At 38.7% G+C, this 12,664-nt stretch overlaps 1 protein-coding gene across 2 annotated transcripts in view; it reads left to right on the top strand.

Moving 5' to 3' along the window:
• Positions 1 to 12,664, top strand: part of map3k19 (mitogen-activated protein kinase kinase kinase 19) — a 99,588-nt gene that overhangs the window by 66,399 nt on the left and 20,525 nt on the right. For both annotated transcript variants that reach the window (XM_039757311.1, XM_039757312.1), the window contains 3 exons: positions 306 to 562; positions 4,389 to 4,432; positions 7,532 to 9,919. In XM_039757311.1, the coding sequence (XP_039613245.1) occupies positions 306 to 562; positions 4,389 to 4,432; positions 7,532 to 9,919 (2,689 nt within the window). The remainder of the gene's footprint in view (positions 1 to 305; positions 563 to 4,388; positions 4,433 to 7,531; positions 9,920 to 12,664) is intronic.

Raw genomic sequence — 12,664 nt, 5'->3', positions numbered from 1 at the left:
CAATGAATGAGGGGGGAGGTGGGTCTTCAATTCAAAAGCCTGAATTCTCTCAGTTGCACTTCACATGCAATATTATCCTAAGGGTAAGCTCTAGTAAACTGTAGAAAAGGATTGCTTAAAAATGAATAAAAATAAATTATGCTGGGAATGAACAGAATAGGCACCTGATTGACACTTAAAGCTCATTAAATGTTTGTTTAAAAAATGTTTATTTATACAACAAAATTTTGTCTTTATCCAACCTAAATAAAAATATATCTACTGTATATTTTACAACGCCCAAGGAACTATATTTTATTTTTCAGTAAAAGCACTGTGTTACCAAGTCTGCAGAACAGTTATAATGGATCTCAGCTCCAAGTACCATTCTCACATGGAACATTGCCAACAGTGCCATCCTTGCCAAAGCATTCACCATTCCGCAGTGCTGGAAGTAACAAACGTCAGATGCCTATCATCGTCTCCAGAGGCACAGTGAGGGAGAGCAAATCAGAGGCGGATATGACCAGGACGATAATGGATTACAGCTCATTTCAAAATATTAAAACTAGCATTTATCAAAGTAAGACTTCTTGCATATACTATGTAAATATTCAACAAACAAAAAACAGTTTCTCTTTTTATCCATTTAGAGTACATTTTAATTAATGTTTTCTTTACCCAAGTAACATGTTTCATAGCAAGCCCCGCAGAAGGTACTTTGACAGACTAGCTAGATAACACATTGTAGGTACAAACAGGAATAGGCAATTCAGTACAAATGTGGAAGGATAGGACACTTAGAATGTAACGGTAAAAGTACATAACTCTGGTATAACTAAAAACTAAGAAAAATTAAATGCACTTAGATCAAAAGACTGGTCTTTTTTGTTTGATCTAAATATTAAAACAGAATGAGCTTAAGTAGTAAAGGCAAACAGATTTGCAAGAGAGTAGACACCAAAAGGCTGAAGGTGCGTAGACAGAGAGATGCAAAGCAAGGCCTTGGACTAGCAAGCAGGAGGGGATCAAAAGTTAACATGCATTTCACTTGTGTGTGCCAAAAAAAAAAAAAAAGCTGTGAATGACATATTATTTTAGGCTTGATTTGGAAGTTTCTTCCCAATTCTGGGAAGTGGGTCCTTAGGTGGAGCCTGTTGAAGTTAACAATTAAATTAATCCTTATTCTGGAAGTCTTTAGAGCTAGCGCAACCTCTATATGTGGAATTATACATTAAAGCAAATGCTATTGAATTATTAGGTGTTTAATGCAAGAAGAAATATCTACTTACCTATACAGATATTTACAGATAGTTCAGTAGCTTTCCTTTAACACTAGAATTACCAGAGCCTACGAAAAAAACTCAAATCTGTCCCACCTTAAATTGCTTCTTAAAATCTACTAATAGAATATAAAAAACGTTTCTGTTTTAACAATGTGTTTACACAGATTACTGTAGAAACAGAACAGACATGAAATGCGTGTGTTCCAAACGATCTATTATTTCCACTCTAAAACTCCACTTCACTCCCAGAAAATCAATCAAGGCATGAGCTGGGAGAAGTTTTTGCACGTTCTAAGTCGGTGGGGGGATGGAATAGCTGGCTGCTTGCAGCCTGATTTTTATCAGCACATTTAGATGACAAAAGACGCTGGTGGAGAGGTGAGAACAATTTTAAGAAGCGATTTAAGGTGGGACGGATTTACGAGTTTTTTCGTAGGCTCTGGTAATTCTAGTGTTAATAGTTTTGCAAACAAGAACAGAACCAGACCTGTATGGTAACTAACACTCCAGCAGTCACTCATACCAGATCAATTTAGAATCTCAGTCTAAACTACACACACACCGTCACCACAACAGATGCCCAACAATGGGCTATTAAGCTCACTGCAATAATCACAACATAATTTATATAGCTAATGAACACAGCAGAATAAAGTTACTACTGCGTTGTTTTAACTCTTCTTCTTATAAAGTGCTACTTACTGAATAATCTTTTAGAACAGGGGTGTCCAACTCTGGTCCTGGTGGGCCGCCAAAAAATGGCAGCCAAACAAAAATGAGATTTAAAACGAGCCAACAGATGACCAGCTAAATTGTAACATCAAACTCCACAGCCAATTTCGCTCCAACCAGTTTCTTAATGAGAAGCCAATTCTTGCTGTTAATTAAAGACGTTATTGACTATCATGACTTGTTGCTGCTCTCATTCTACCACAACAGACTGCTGATTTTCTGTTTTTTCTAAGACCATCATCAAGATGTTTTGGTGACCTAAGCAGACCAACATGACCGAGACTGTCACTTTTCTTTCTCATGTGGCGGCTTGTTGTGTGTCTCATTATTGTTTGGCTGCTCATTAAGGAAAAAGAAACAACTAAGGGGTCCCATCAAATAAAACTAAGGCAAAACAAGTTAATCAGTAGTAAAAATGGCTCACTAATTAAGATGTTTAGAATGAAAACCTGCAGCCACTGTGGCCTACCAGGACTGGAGTTGGACACCCCTGTTTTAGAAGTATGAAATGTTGCACAGAATGTACTGGTGTGCAAAAAAAAAAAAAAAAAATAGCTCCCATTAAAAATTGTGTGTGTTTGTTAAAGATCTGAGGGTGCTGAATCCAAATCTGGCAACATAATTGCTCTATCCCATCCAGTTTTTGAGAAATGAAGGTTTAAACAGGTCAAACACTACATACATAAATTATTTAGACTTGGAAAAAATAACATTACTTAGATGTATTTTCAATATTATTACTTACAAAGAGTAATCACTTGTTAGTTCTTTTCCTCTTATAATCTTTAGAAGATGTTTCACAGTGGAATGACAAGCAGGTGTCTGCTAACCGAGATTCACTCCATTATAACGTGTCTCCATTTAAGCAAGGCCCTAGTGGAACTGTTCCCATGTTCTTGGAGAAAAAAATCCAAACAAGAGTGTAGAAAATTGATTTAATGACATTTTGCACCCAAGTACCAGGTAGCAGCTCAATTAGATCCAAGTTTTCCCACCTTTGTATCCCCAAAAAAATTAGGGCAAACACTTTTTTTTCCCTCCATACAAGAAGGCTGTGTATTCTTTCCTATTTGCTTAGACGTTCGCTGGTCACAGATGGATTAACCCAGCCTTACATATTTCTGTAAAAACCAATCAAACAACAACTTTTTCTCTTCTGGGCAATAGAAAAGCATCTTTCTAACTTACTACTATAAATTCATGGCTATTTTGAAGGAATAAGAATAAAAATATACTGATTGAAGCAAGTTTAAACCTCCAATTATATTATGAATGAGGAAGACACACATTTTCCAGCTCACAATATTCTTCATGTATTCTGAGCATGAAGAATATTTACACCATAAAACAAATACCACTTATTAAAAAGAAAACATTCAAGAACGGTGTTTTTGTTGAATCGGATATCTTGTGGAAACAGTTTGGAGTCGAGAAATTCCAATTTCAGAAATGGCGTAAGCACACCTAAATCCAAAAAGTATGAGGATTTCTTTGGGAGGGAGGATTTTGGTGCAGATCAGTGATATTGGTATCATATTAGTCTCTGGAAAGACTACAAGAAGCCACAGTAAGGTAAATAAATGTAGTTTTGATTAACAAAATAAATATTTCAGATATGTTTAAATTACAAAGGAAATTTTTCATCAGCAAATATTTTTAGCAATAGTAGAAAAAACATTTGTGCTCTGAACTGGTTTGCTCCAATATGACGTTTCAGGCCACTGAAAGCCATTCTCAGAGTAGTAGTAATAATAATTCTTTGCATTTATATAGCGCTTTTCTCACTACTCAGCAATTGCAGGTTAGGGGCCTTTGTTCAAGGGCCCAACAGAGCAGAGTCTCTTTTGGCATTTATGGGATTTGAACCGCCAACCTTCCAATTGCCAGTGCACATCCCTAGCCTCAGAGCCACCACTCCATACTGAACACAAGGCAGAAAACAGGCCTAGATGGAAGGCAGTGTGATATTAAGGTTCATCCATTCGTTCACATCACTTAGCCTGGCTAACTGACCAACCTAATCCACGTGTCTGTGGGATAGGGAAATTCAACTGATCAGCAAAACACCATTTACACAGATATGGAGCAAAAATATAAACCATACAGACCCAGAATGAAGACCTAGGGTTTTGACATTGCAGCAGCACACACTGTGCCACCATATTGTCACTAACTTTACAAAACAAAATTCAGTTTTGAGAGAACCTGGGATCACTTAAACCAGTAGAAAACGTGACCCAAGGACTAGCCTTTCAAGGTTATAGATGTTATGGTTCTTATTAAGTGACTTAAACAGGTCTTGTACAAGAATGACATTTTGTTATAATTAAAAAAATGGGGGCAGAAAATCTGTTTATTAAAAGTGTTTCTTGTCATACTCCTTCCTTGCAGGACTGAAAGTCTCTGACCCTGAAAAACAACAAGGCCACATACAGGTAAATGTCATCAGGTTGTGTAACTAAAAAACACTTCTAAAGCACCACTTCTTTGCAAGCATTTTTACAGGAATGTTAAATGTCAAGTATAATATTGATAGCTGGAACAGCAGCAGGTTAAGTAACTTGCTGAGAGTCACACAGTGGGACAGGGGCAGGAGTTGAACTTGCATCTTTGTGGTTTAATTTTCGATGTCTGAGCCTCTACCCCAGCGTGTACATACAAGGAGTTTTTAGTTATGGTTAAGGTGACATTTCTTAAAGAAACACAGATAAACACTTTACTTCTACCACTACCAGAGATAATGAAATCAGCATAAGAGTGTCAGAATTTTAGAGCTTGTACAGCATCTCCTTACTAAGAGTTGAAGGGCTCACCATTGTAACGCCGATCACATACTGCCCTTTTAATCTGAATAATCTCTAGCAAGTGACACTTTGATAGCAAGAAGGATCATGTGAGATAACAGTATAATCTCCCTCAAAAATTGTGTGTGCTGTTAATGCTTAATTTCACAAATACTTAAGCCAAGTTGCTGTCTTGTGAGGAACCCCAGTAGCCATGCAGATATAATGAAGATCTCCCAGAAGCAGCTGGTGATCTTAGTTGGATTTAAAGTGTCATGCAGAGCTGCAAGTAAACCACAGTGAGTTTATGTATCAGGAAACACCAAATCGCTGTTAGACAAGAAGGCTAAAGACAAAGTTTAAAGTTCATTTCAGTAGCTACAGTACTGTGTCCTGTATAGTGCTCCACAATTCCCAATTTAGACTATATGTGCTTTTGTTTCTCACAGCGTCTTGTCAGTAATGTTGGTCTTAGCTACTCAGAATAAAACAAACATAAGTATAGTTCAGATTTTACTTAGTTCACTTTATTGTAACTAAGAGACTTTCTTTACAGTACAAGAATGTATCCATATTCTTTTCACTAGGACAAATATTTTAAACAAACTCTGCTAATGTCTAAAAGCAACAAGTAAAAACTGGCCAATGACAAAAACTCAAATGTCAAGTTTACTTAACTGCACAATTATTAGAAAGGGGAACAGCTAGAAACTGTATGGACAACTTGGATAAAAAGAAGAAATAGCTGAAAGGGCTATAAGATATTTGTACCAGAAATGTGAGCACCAAACGTATGCAAACAGAACATGAAACATCCAGCACTGCTGCCAGCAGCCGACAGGTTGTTTATATTCAGTATAAGTTGGGTTTAAAATGAAGTCACAAATGAAGAAGCTGCAATTGCTGGAGTATGTCTGGCAGACCAACACAAACACACACATCACATATGTCAAAAGGAAAGATTTCAACACTGAAAACTAATATGGTATCAAAACAAGTGGTAAACCCTAGGAGTCTAGGGATAATAAGAATACTAATGCACTCAGGTTAGGACTACAGGTAGCATGTGGTGTTATGGGTCCACAGCTCGCTTAGCAAAGGCTGTTTTTTACATAAATAATCACCGTACTCGCGGCGGCTTAGTGAGGGGGCGTGGTGGCCATAGCAAGCCACGGGGTGATCTGCAGTGTGGGCGTTTCTCACCTAGTGCACAGGTGAGGAACTACCCACATCCGTGATTGTTCCCATGGCTAATGGGCTGCAGCTGCTATGGCCCCTCGCGATATACCTGTATAAGAAGCGTGAGTCGGTTGGGAGAGGGGGAGAAAGATTAGAGAAAAAAGGAAAAGAGTGGACGGAGGTTACAGGGAGCAAGTCGGTGCAAGAGAGAGAGAGAGAGAGAGAGAGAGACACACACGGAGCGTGTGGGCGAGCGCTCGTGGGCAGCTGCGAGGAAGCTGGGTGTTAGGCTGACACCCAGGAGTTGGAGTTGAAGTCACTCCCGCTGAGCGAACAGGTAGCGGGAGTGACCAGGGAAAGGCGACTGGCCGCGGAAGGCCAGAAAGGCAGCGGGAGTCGGGAGGCTTGGTGGTGGATTACCCAACGTGAGCGTCCTGGCCGTTGGATGTGAACCAAGTCTCAGGCCTGGGATGAGTGCCAGACCAAAGCCAGGATTGGGAGGTCTCCAGACCTGTGTTTGAGTTAGAAAAGGGCAGCTGCAGAGAGTGTCTCACCTGCTGCTAAGCCCAAGCAGGAGAAGCAGGGGAGACGCTAACCGAAAAGAAGCACCGAGCTTGGCATTGTCATTTGTTTTAAAAACTGCTTCTTAAGGAATGTTTTAACCTCGTTTTAAAAGGATTGTTTTTTTTAGTGTTTTTTAACCTCCACGATTTCTTTTATTGGATTATTTATTTAATGACTCTTTTTTGAAAGCACTGCACTTGACTTGGAGCACTGTTTTTGTTTGACTATTTTAATAAAAGCACTTTGCACTTTTTGAACCACCCCCTTGCTCAGTTGTTGCCTCTACTGTCTAGCTCATCTCGGTTATAACTATCGACGGTGTTGGGTTCAAGGGCTCCTGAACAGCAATGGGAGCATGGAGTCAAACCCGCATCGTCACAAAGAGGCCTTTATTTAGTATAATACATCTCACAATCACCAGGTTTTATCGTTTACAAATGTATTTAAACAACTGGAGCACAGCGTATGTGTTGAACTACAAACATTTTAGCCACCAATCTGCACCTACTTGAAGTGGGTTTAAACAATCTTTTGCCAACACCAGAGAGACTACAGCATGGAGGTGTGTAGAAACATCCGTAAAAATAGCATATGTACAAAGGTTGTACACGTATGGCAGGACATTTGCTTTGGATGCCAAAGTAATGCAGGGTGGATAGATCTGAAGCCCATGAAATTTCATATCAATAAAAGAAAGAAGGATGTTAGATTTGATCATAAAATGGGTACACCTTATAAGCAGGACCACAGAGTTGTAGTGGACTTATCACTTTCTATATCCAGGTAGTGTACAGAAGCCTTTAAGAGGGCTAATAGCAGACATTAGTTTATATAGGACAATGTCAACTAAAGTTATGCTTTTGTTATATGACGCACTTACCAGCTTACATATTGCTGTTGTAACGAAAATTTGTCCATGTAAAAATGATCAGTTTTACTTGTTAAAAAAATTTTCTTCAAAATAATGTAAAATTTGTTTTCAGTAATATCATATGATGTACCTTGCAGGGATATGTCACTCAGCCAAGTTCAAGACAGCTGCGTTTCCCAAGACACCTTGCACCAATAGAAATAGAAACCCCAAACACCATGAAGAAGCTACTTCATTTCATTCATCCGGTGCCTTCCAAACCCATACTACTTCCTTTGTCTCCCAGAGCATCAGGAACTAAAACAGCCCTGTTGGAAGAAGGCCAACCTGACAACACTCCAGCTTGCACAGTAAACAACAATGCTGCTGTCTCCAGAAACAAAAGCCAAGTGGATCTACATCCACAAATCAGCAGTTGCAAAATAGCTTGTGAGCAGTCTGGAAAAGAGAGTGATGAGGTACAGACTCAACATGAAGCCAAAGATAGCAAAACCACGGATTTTAATTTAAATTATTCCAAATGCTTGCGCATTTTGGAGAGCAAAACAGAAGTAAACAAGTTTTTAAACAATCAAATAACTATAACAAGAGATCCAAACCATGAATCTGGCTACAGAGCTCTTTGCAATTCAACACCACCAGGTGAAGAAAAAGCATTAATAGAGGAGATCGAATCACAGCTAAATAAGCTAATGTTGGTGGAGTGTTCTCCAAAGCTCATCAGTGGTGATAACAATTCTGCATGTTCTAGTGATAAACCAAGTAATGGAGGAAAGTGTACAGAGGCACCAATATCTGGAACCAGAGCAGATGACAGGACTAAATGTTCCCCACGCCAAGTAGTGATCATAGCCACAGAACCAAAGGCTGAAGACATGGTAATTAGCAATAATCAAGCCTATGAAAGCTTGGTGGAGAAGACAGAATTTAAAAATGAAAAACTGCAATTGGCTTTAAACACTACTGCGTCTGAAGAAGAGGAAGTGGCTTTAGATGATCAGCAAGTATTTACTACCTCAGGAGAACACTTCACAATGAAGACTTTTCCTTTCACCAGCCAGGAGATTAATACTTTAGTTGAAAAATTTCCAAAAGAGAAACGACACAAGCCAAACGGGAGGAATAAATTGGCATTGTCAAAGTCGAATGTAAATCTTAAGTGTTCACATATTAAAGACAAGCATGCAAAGCCTAAAAGCAAGGCCTCCCTGCCAAATAATTCAAAAGTTCATTCAAAAAAAACCATCGGCCCCTTATTGAAAACACCATTGAAAGGAAAACTAAAGTCACATGAAACAGAAACAAAGTGCTTTGAGAAAAAGGTCACATCTGTCAAGAAGCACATCCTTCCACATGTGTCCAAGAGTGCTCTACAGCCTAAGAAGCAGGAAGTGCCAGTGACTCAAAGATCGAAGTCTGCTACAGAATACTTAGAGCTCAAATACAGCGATATGTTCCAAGAAATGTCATCCTCTAATGAGGGGCCAGGAATTTATGAAATGTTTGTGTCACCAGCTTATTCCACCTCAAGGATTGTACAATCATCCACAAATGGGTCACTGCAAGACACAAGATGCGTCTCAGGCAAAAAACACAGACGTCGAAATTCAAAGTCTGGCATAATGCTGGAAAACAGACGTAAAAGAAGTTCACGTGGCTCTGCTAAACAGAAACAAAAGAAATTTAGAGACAAAAGTTGTAGTGATGAAGAAGTAGAAGAAAACACCATCTATATTTCAGGAGCAGGTTGGCACATTAAACCTTTAAGAAGTGGATCATCACATGAAGGCACACATGACAGAAATATTCCACTTCCTCCTGGTACCCCAGTCCCACAAAAAGCACAGCATGCTAATCATGCCCTCCCTGTCATTGAAGAACAGCTAACAGACCAGCTAGCTCTGACAATAACTCCTGACAGCCATCCGGTATTGTTGAATACAGACATCACAAAAGAAATGCAAGACAAGCATTTTAAACACAGTGGCAATGATCCAGCTGATCTGAACTATACAATCCAAAACTCTGGTAGGAAAGGAAGCCATTCAGAAGCCTGTCAGAAATCAGAGCAGAACAGCTTCTCAGCTCAAAGAGACGCCAATAAAGCATCAGCAGCAGCCAACACTCATGTAACTTCAGAAGTCTATCAGAAAATCAAGCTGGAGGAGGACATTCCAGGTCGAACAGAAGGCAATGAAGTGTCATCAGCAGCCAACAATCCCTCAGCTTTAGAAGTCTACCATAAATCTGAGCTGGACACTTCACCAGCTCGATTTGAAGCTAATATACTACCACATGCATCCAACAGTCATGCAACTTATCAGAATTTTCTTGAAAGTATAAAGGATGGAAATGAGACAGATGCTCTGCTTCGCCAATTTGCAGAACAACTCCTTTCACAAGATCAAAAGAACACATTGGGGCCAGAGGAGAAGACAACCAACTCTAACAACTTTCATGTGTCCAGTTTAGAGAGAAGCAAAGCTGATGGACTAAGTAAAAAGCAAGAGCAGCCATCTCTAAAGGTAGGACAGTTTTTCTGTTTGAATGTGTTGTCTTTTACATAATGATATACTGTAATTAATTTTTATATATATATATATATATATATAAAATAAAGTTATTTCTTCATAATCATGGTATATATTAGTTTGACACATGAAACTGCATTCTAAAAGGAAGCATATTTTCTAAATTTAAAAATATAACCAGCCTGCTCTTACATTTTGTAATGGTGGTGAAGAGTACTGGAGTCTCATTATCAAGGTACACCCTAAAATATACAGCATGTGGCAACTTTTCAAGCCACAATTGTTAGCATAATTGATCCACATCTTGAGATTATGCACGTATTTAGTGACCGTAATCAGTGACTGCTTTTTAACATAGTATGGTAAAACACCAACACAGGGGATGAGGGCAGAGAGATTCCCTAGATTTAGTATTTGTAATAATCAGGATAGAATTGAGGGTGTACACCACTAGGGTCAAGTGATCAAAATATAATGCAATTCTCAGGGTTTTGGAAGAGTGTGGATACAAAGACTAAAACTGTTAAGTTTAACTTTGGTAGGTCAAATTGTGAGCAAATTCAGCAAAGTCTAAAGGGATGGACTGGGATAAGCTTTTAAGTGTGGAGACAGTGAGGGAGCAGTGGAACAGGTAGAAGAGTTGCATCTCAAAATCTCAAATAAGTTAGGAGAAAATAATAATGTGTTGTAAAAGAAGCTGCAAAGGAGAAAAACAGCTGTATAAATCATGCAAGACTAATAACTCCAATGTGAACCGTAGGGTGTATGAGAACATGAGAACAACTATTAAGAAGGATATTAAGGAAGCTAAAAGGCAGAGAAGAATATAGCAGATAAAGCAAAAGACGACCCAAAAAGAGTCTCTCAGTATTTTAGAAGGGGAATTAAAAAATAAAGACAGTGAAGTAGTGGATGTTCTAAATACACATTTTTCCGAGGTATTCGCATATGAGGAAAGAGATAGTAGTCCCTGTTACTGCTGGGACGTTAAGGAGGTACATAGTAATTTGAAAATTGTAAAGGGAGAAGTACTGCTTAGATCAGGCATGTGCAACCTACGGCCCGTGGGCCGAATCCAGCCCGCGTACTGATTTTATACGGCCAGCGACGACTTGTCCAAATATCATTGAATCTGGCCAGTTAACCCTCTTGGTGATGCCTGTTTGTTCTTGTGGTACTGTTGGATTATTTTTGATAGTATGATGCGGCCAGTGCTTTCTGAAGTACTTTATATTGTGCTTCCCCCACTTTTACGGCACGTCGCATGTTTAAAGTGTGCAAGAGCTCGTAGTCACGTAGTCGTTGACTCTGCTGCATCTCTCTGCTCTGCTGTCGTGCGTAGCATAGCGCAGTCTTTTCATGGTTTTTGCTAGTGCTGTACCTATCTGCATGTTGTTTCGAGTTTCACGCTATATCGGCCTACATTTCAATACTTTCAAATACTGTACTTGTGAATTTTTGATCAAACCCTAATTAAGATGGTTTCAACAAAGAAGAGAAAAGTGGACGCGGAGAGTCGTACATTTCAAGAGAAATGGACTGATGATTATTTTTTTATAATGCAGAAAGAAAAACCTCTTTGTTTTAAATGCTTGGAAACTATTTCAGTTTTAAAGGAATACAATTTAAAAAGACACTACAATACAAAACATGCTAATTACAACAGTTACAAAGGTAAACTAAGAACAGATAAGATACAAAATTTGAAAAAATGTGTATCGGCACAGCAAATGTTATTACGCAAAAATACTGATGTAGCTGACAATATTGTTCGTGCAAGTTTTATTGTTAGCGAAAAAATTGCGAAGCACTCAAAACCATATTCTGAAGGCGAGTTTGTCAAGGAATGCCTTACTGCAGTCACGAAAGTTCTGTGTCCAGAGAAAAGCCATGAAATGGAAAAGATAAGTCTTTCTCGTTGGACAATAACCCAACGAATCGACGAAATAGCCAGTGACATAAAATTAAGCATTAAAAATATTGCATCAAAATTTGAAGCATTTTCCATTGCTCTTGATGAAAGTGCAGACTCCAACGATACCGCTCAATTGGCTATATTTATTCGCGGAGTTGACGCTAGCTTCAATTGTACGGAAGAATTGCTTGCTCTCCAACCAATGAAGAATACAACAAGGGGTGAAGACATTTTCCAGGAAGTAAAAACTGTTTTTACTGTATTTGATTTAAAGTGGGAAAAGTTATGCGGAATATCCACCGATGGAGCTCCATCGATGATTGGACCAAACATCTGAGCTGTTGCCCAAATAAAAACCGAATTGTCAAGTAACAAAATCAATACCGAAGATTTGTCGGTATTGCATTGCATTATACACCAGCAAAACTTATGTGCAAAATCAGTTAAATTTGCACATGTGATGGGCACAATAACTGCATGAATAAACTTCATTAAATCCAGGGCGCTAAATCACCGCCAATTTCAAGAATTTCTGGCTGACAATCTTTCTGACCATGAAGATCTTACATTTTATTGTGAAGTGCGTTGGCTTAGCAAGGGAAAAATGTTGAAACGTTTTTATGATTTGAGAAATGAGGTATCTCTTTTCATGGACATGAAAGGAAAACCTATTCCTGAGCTAGAAAACAAACCCTGGCTGTGTGATCTTGCATTTCTTGTCGACCTAACAACACATCTAAATGAACTTAATGCTAAATTACAAACTCGGGGACAAATGATTCATGAGCTTTATGGACACATAAAATCATTTCAAAATAAGCTTC

Source organism: Polypterus senegalus, chromosome 6, assembly GCF_016835505.1.
Source record: "Polypterus senegalus isolate Bchr_013 chromosome 6, ASM1683550v1, whole genome shotgun sequence".
NCBI classification, from domain to species: domain Eukaryota; kingdom Metazoa; phylum Chordata; class Cladistia; order Polypteriformes; family Polypteridae; genus Polypterus; species Polypterus senegalus.
The sequence above is the reverse complement of the archived record's forward strand: the minus strand, read 5'-3'. Positions and strand labels throughout refer to the sequence as shown.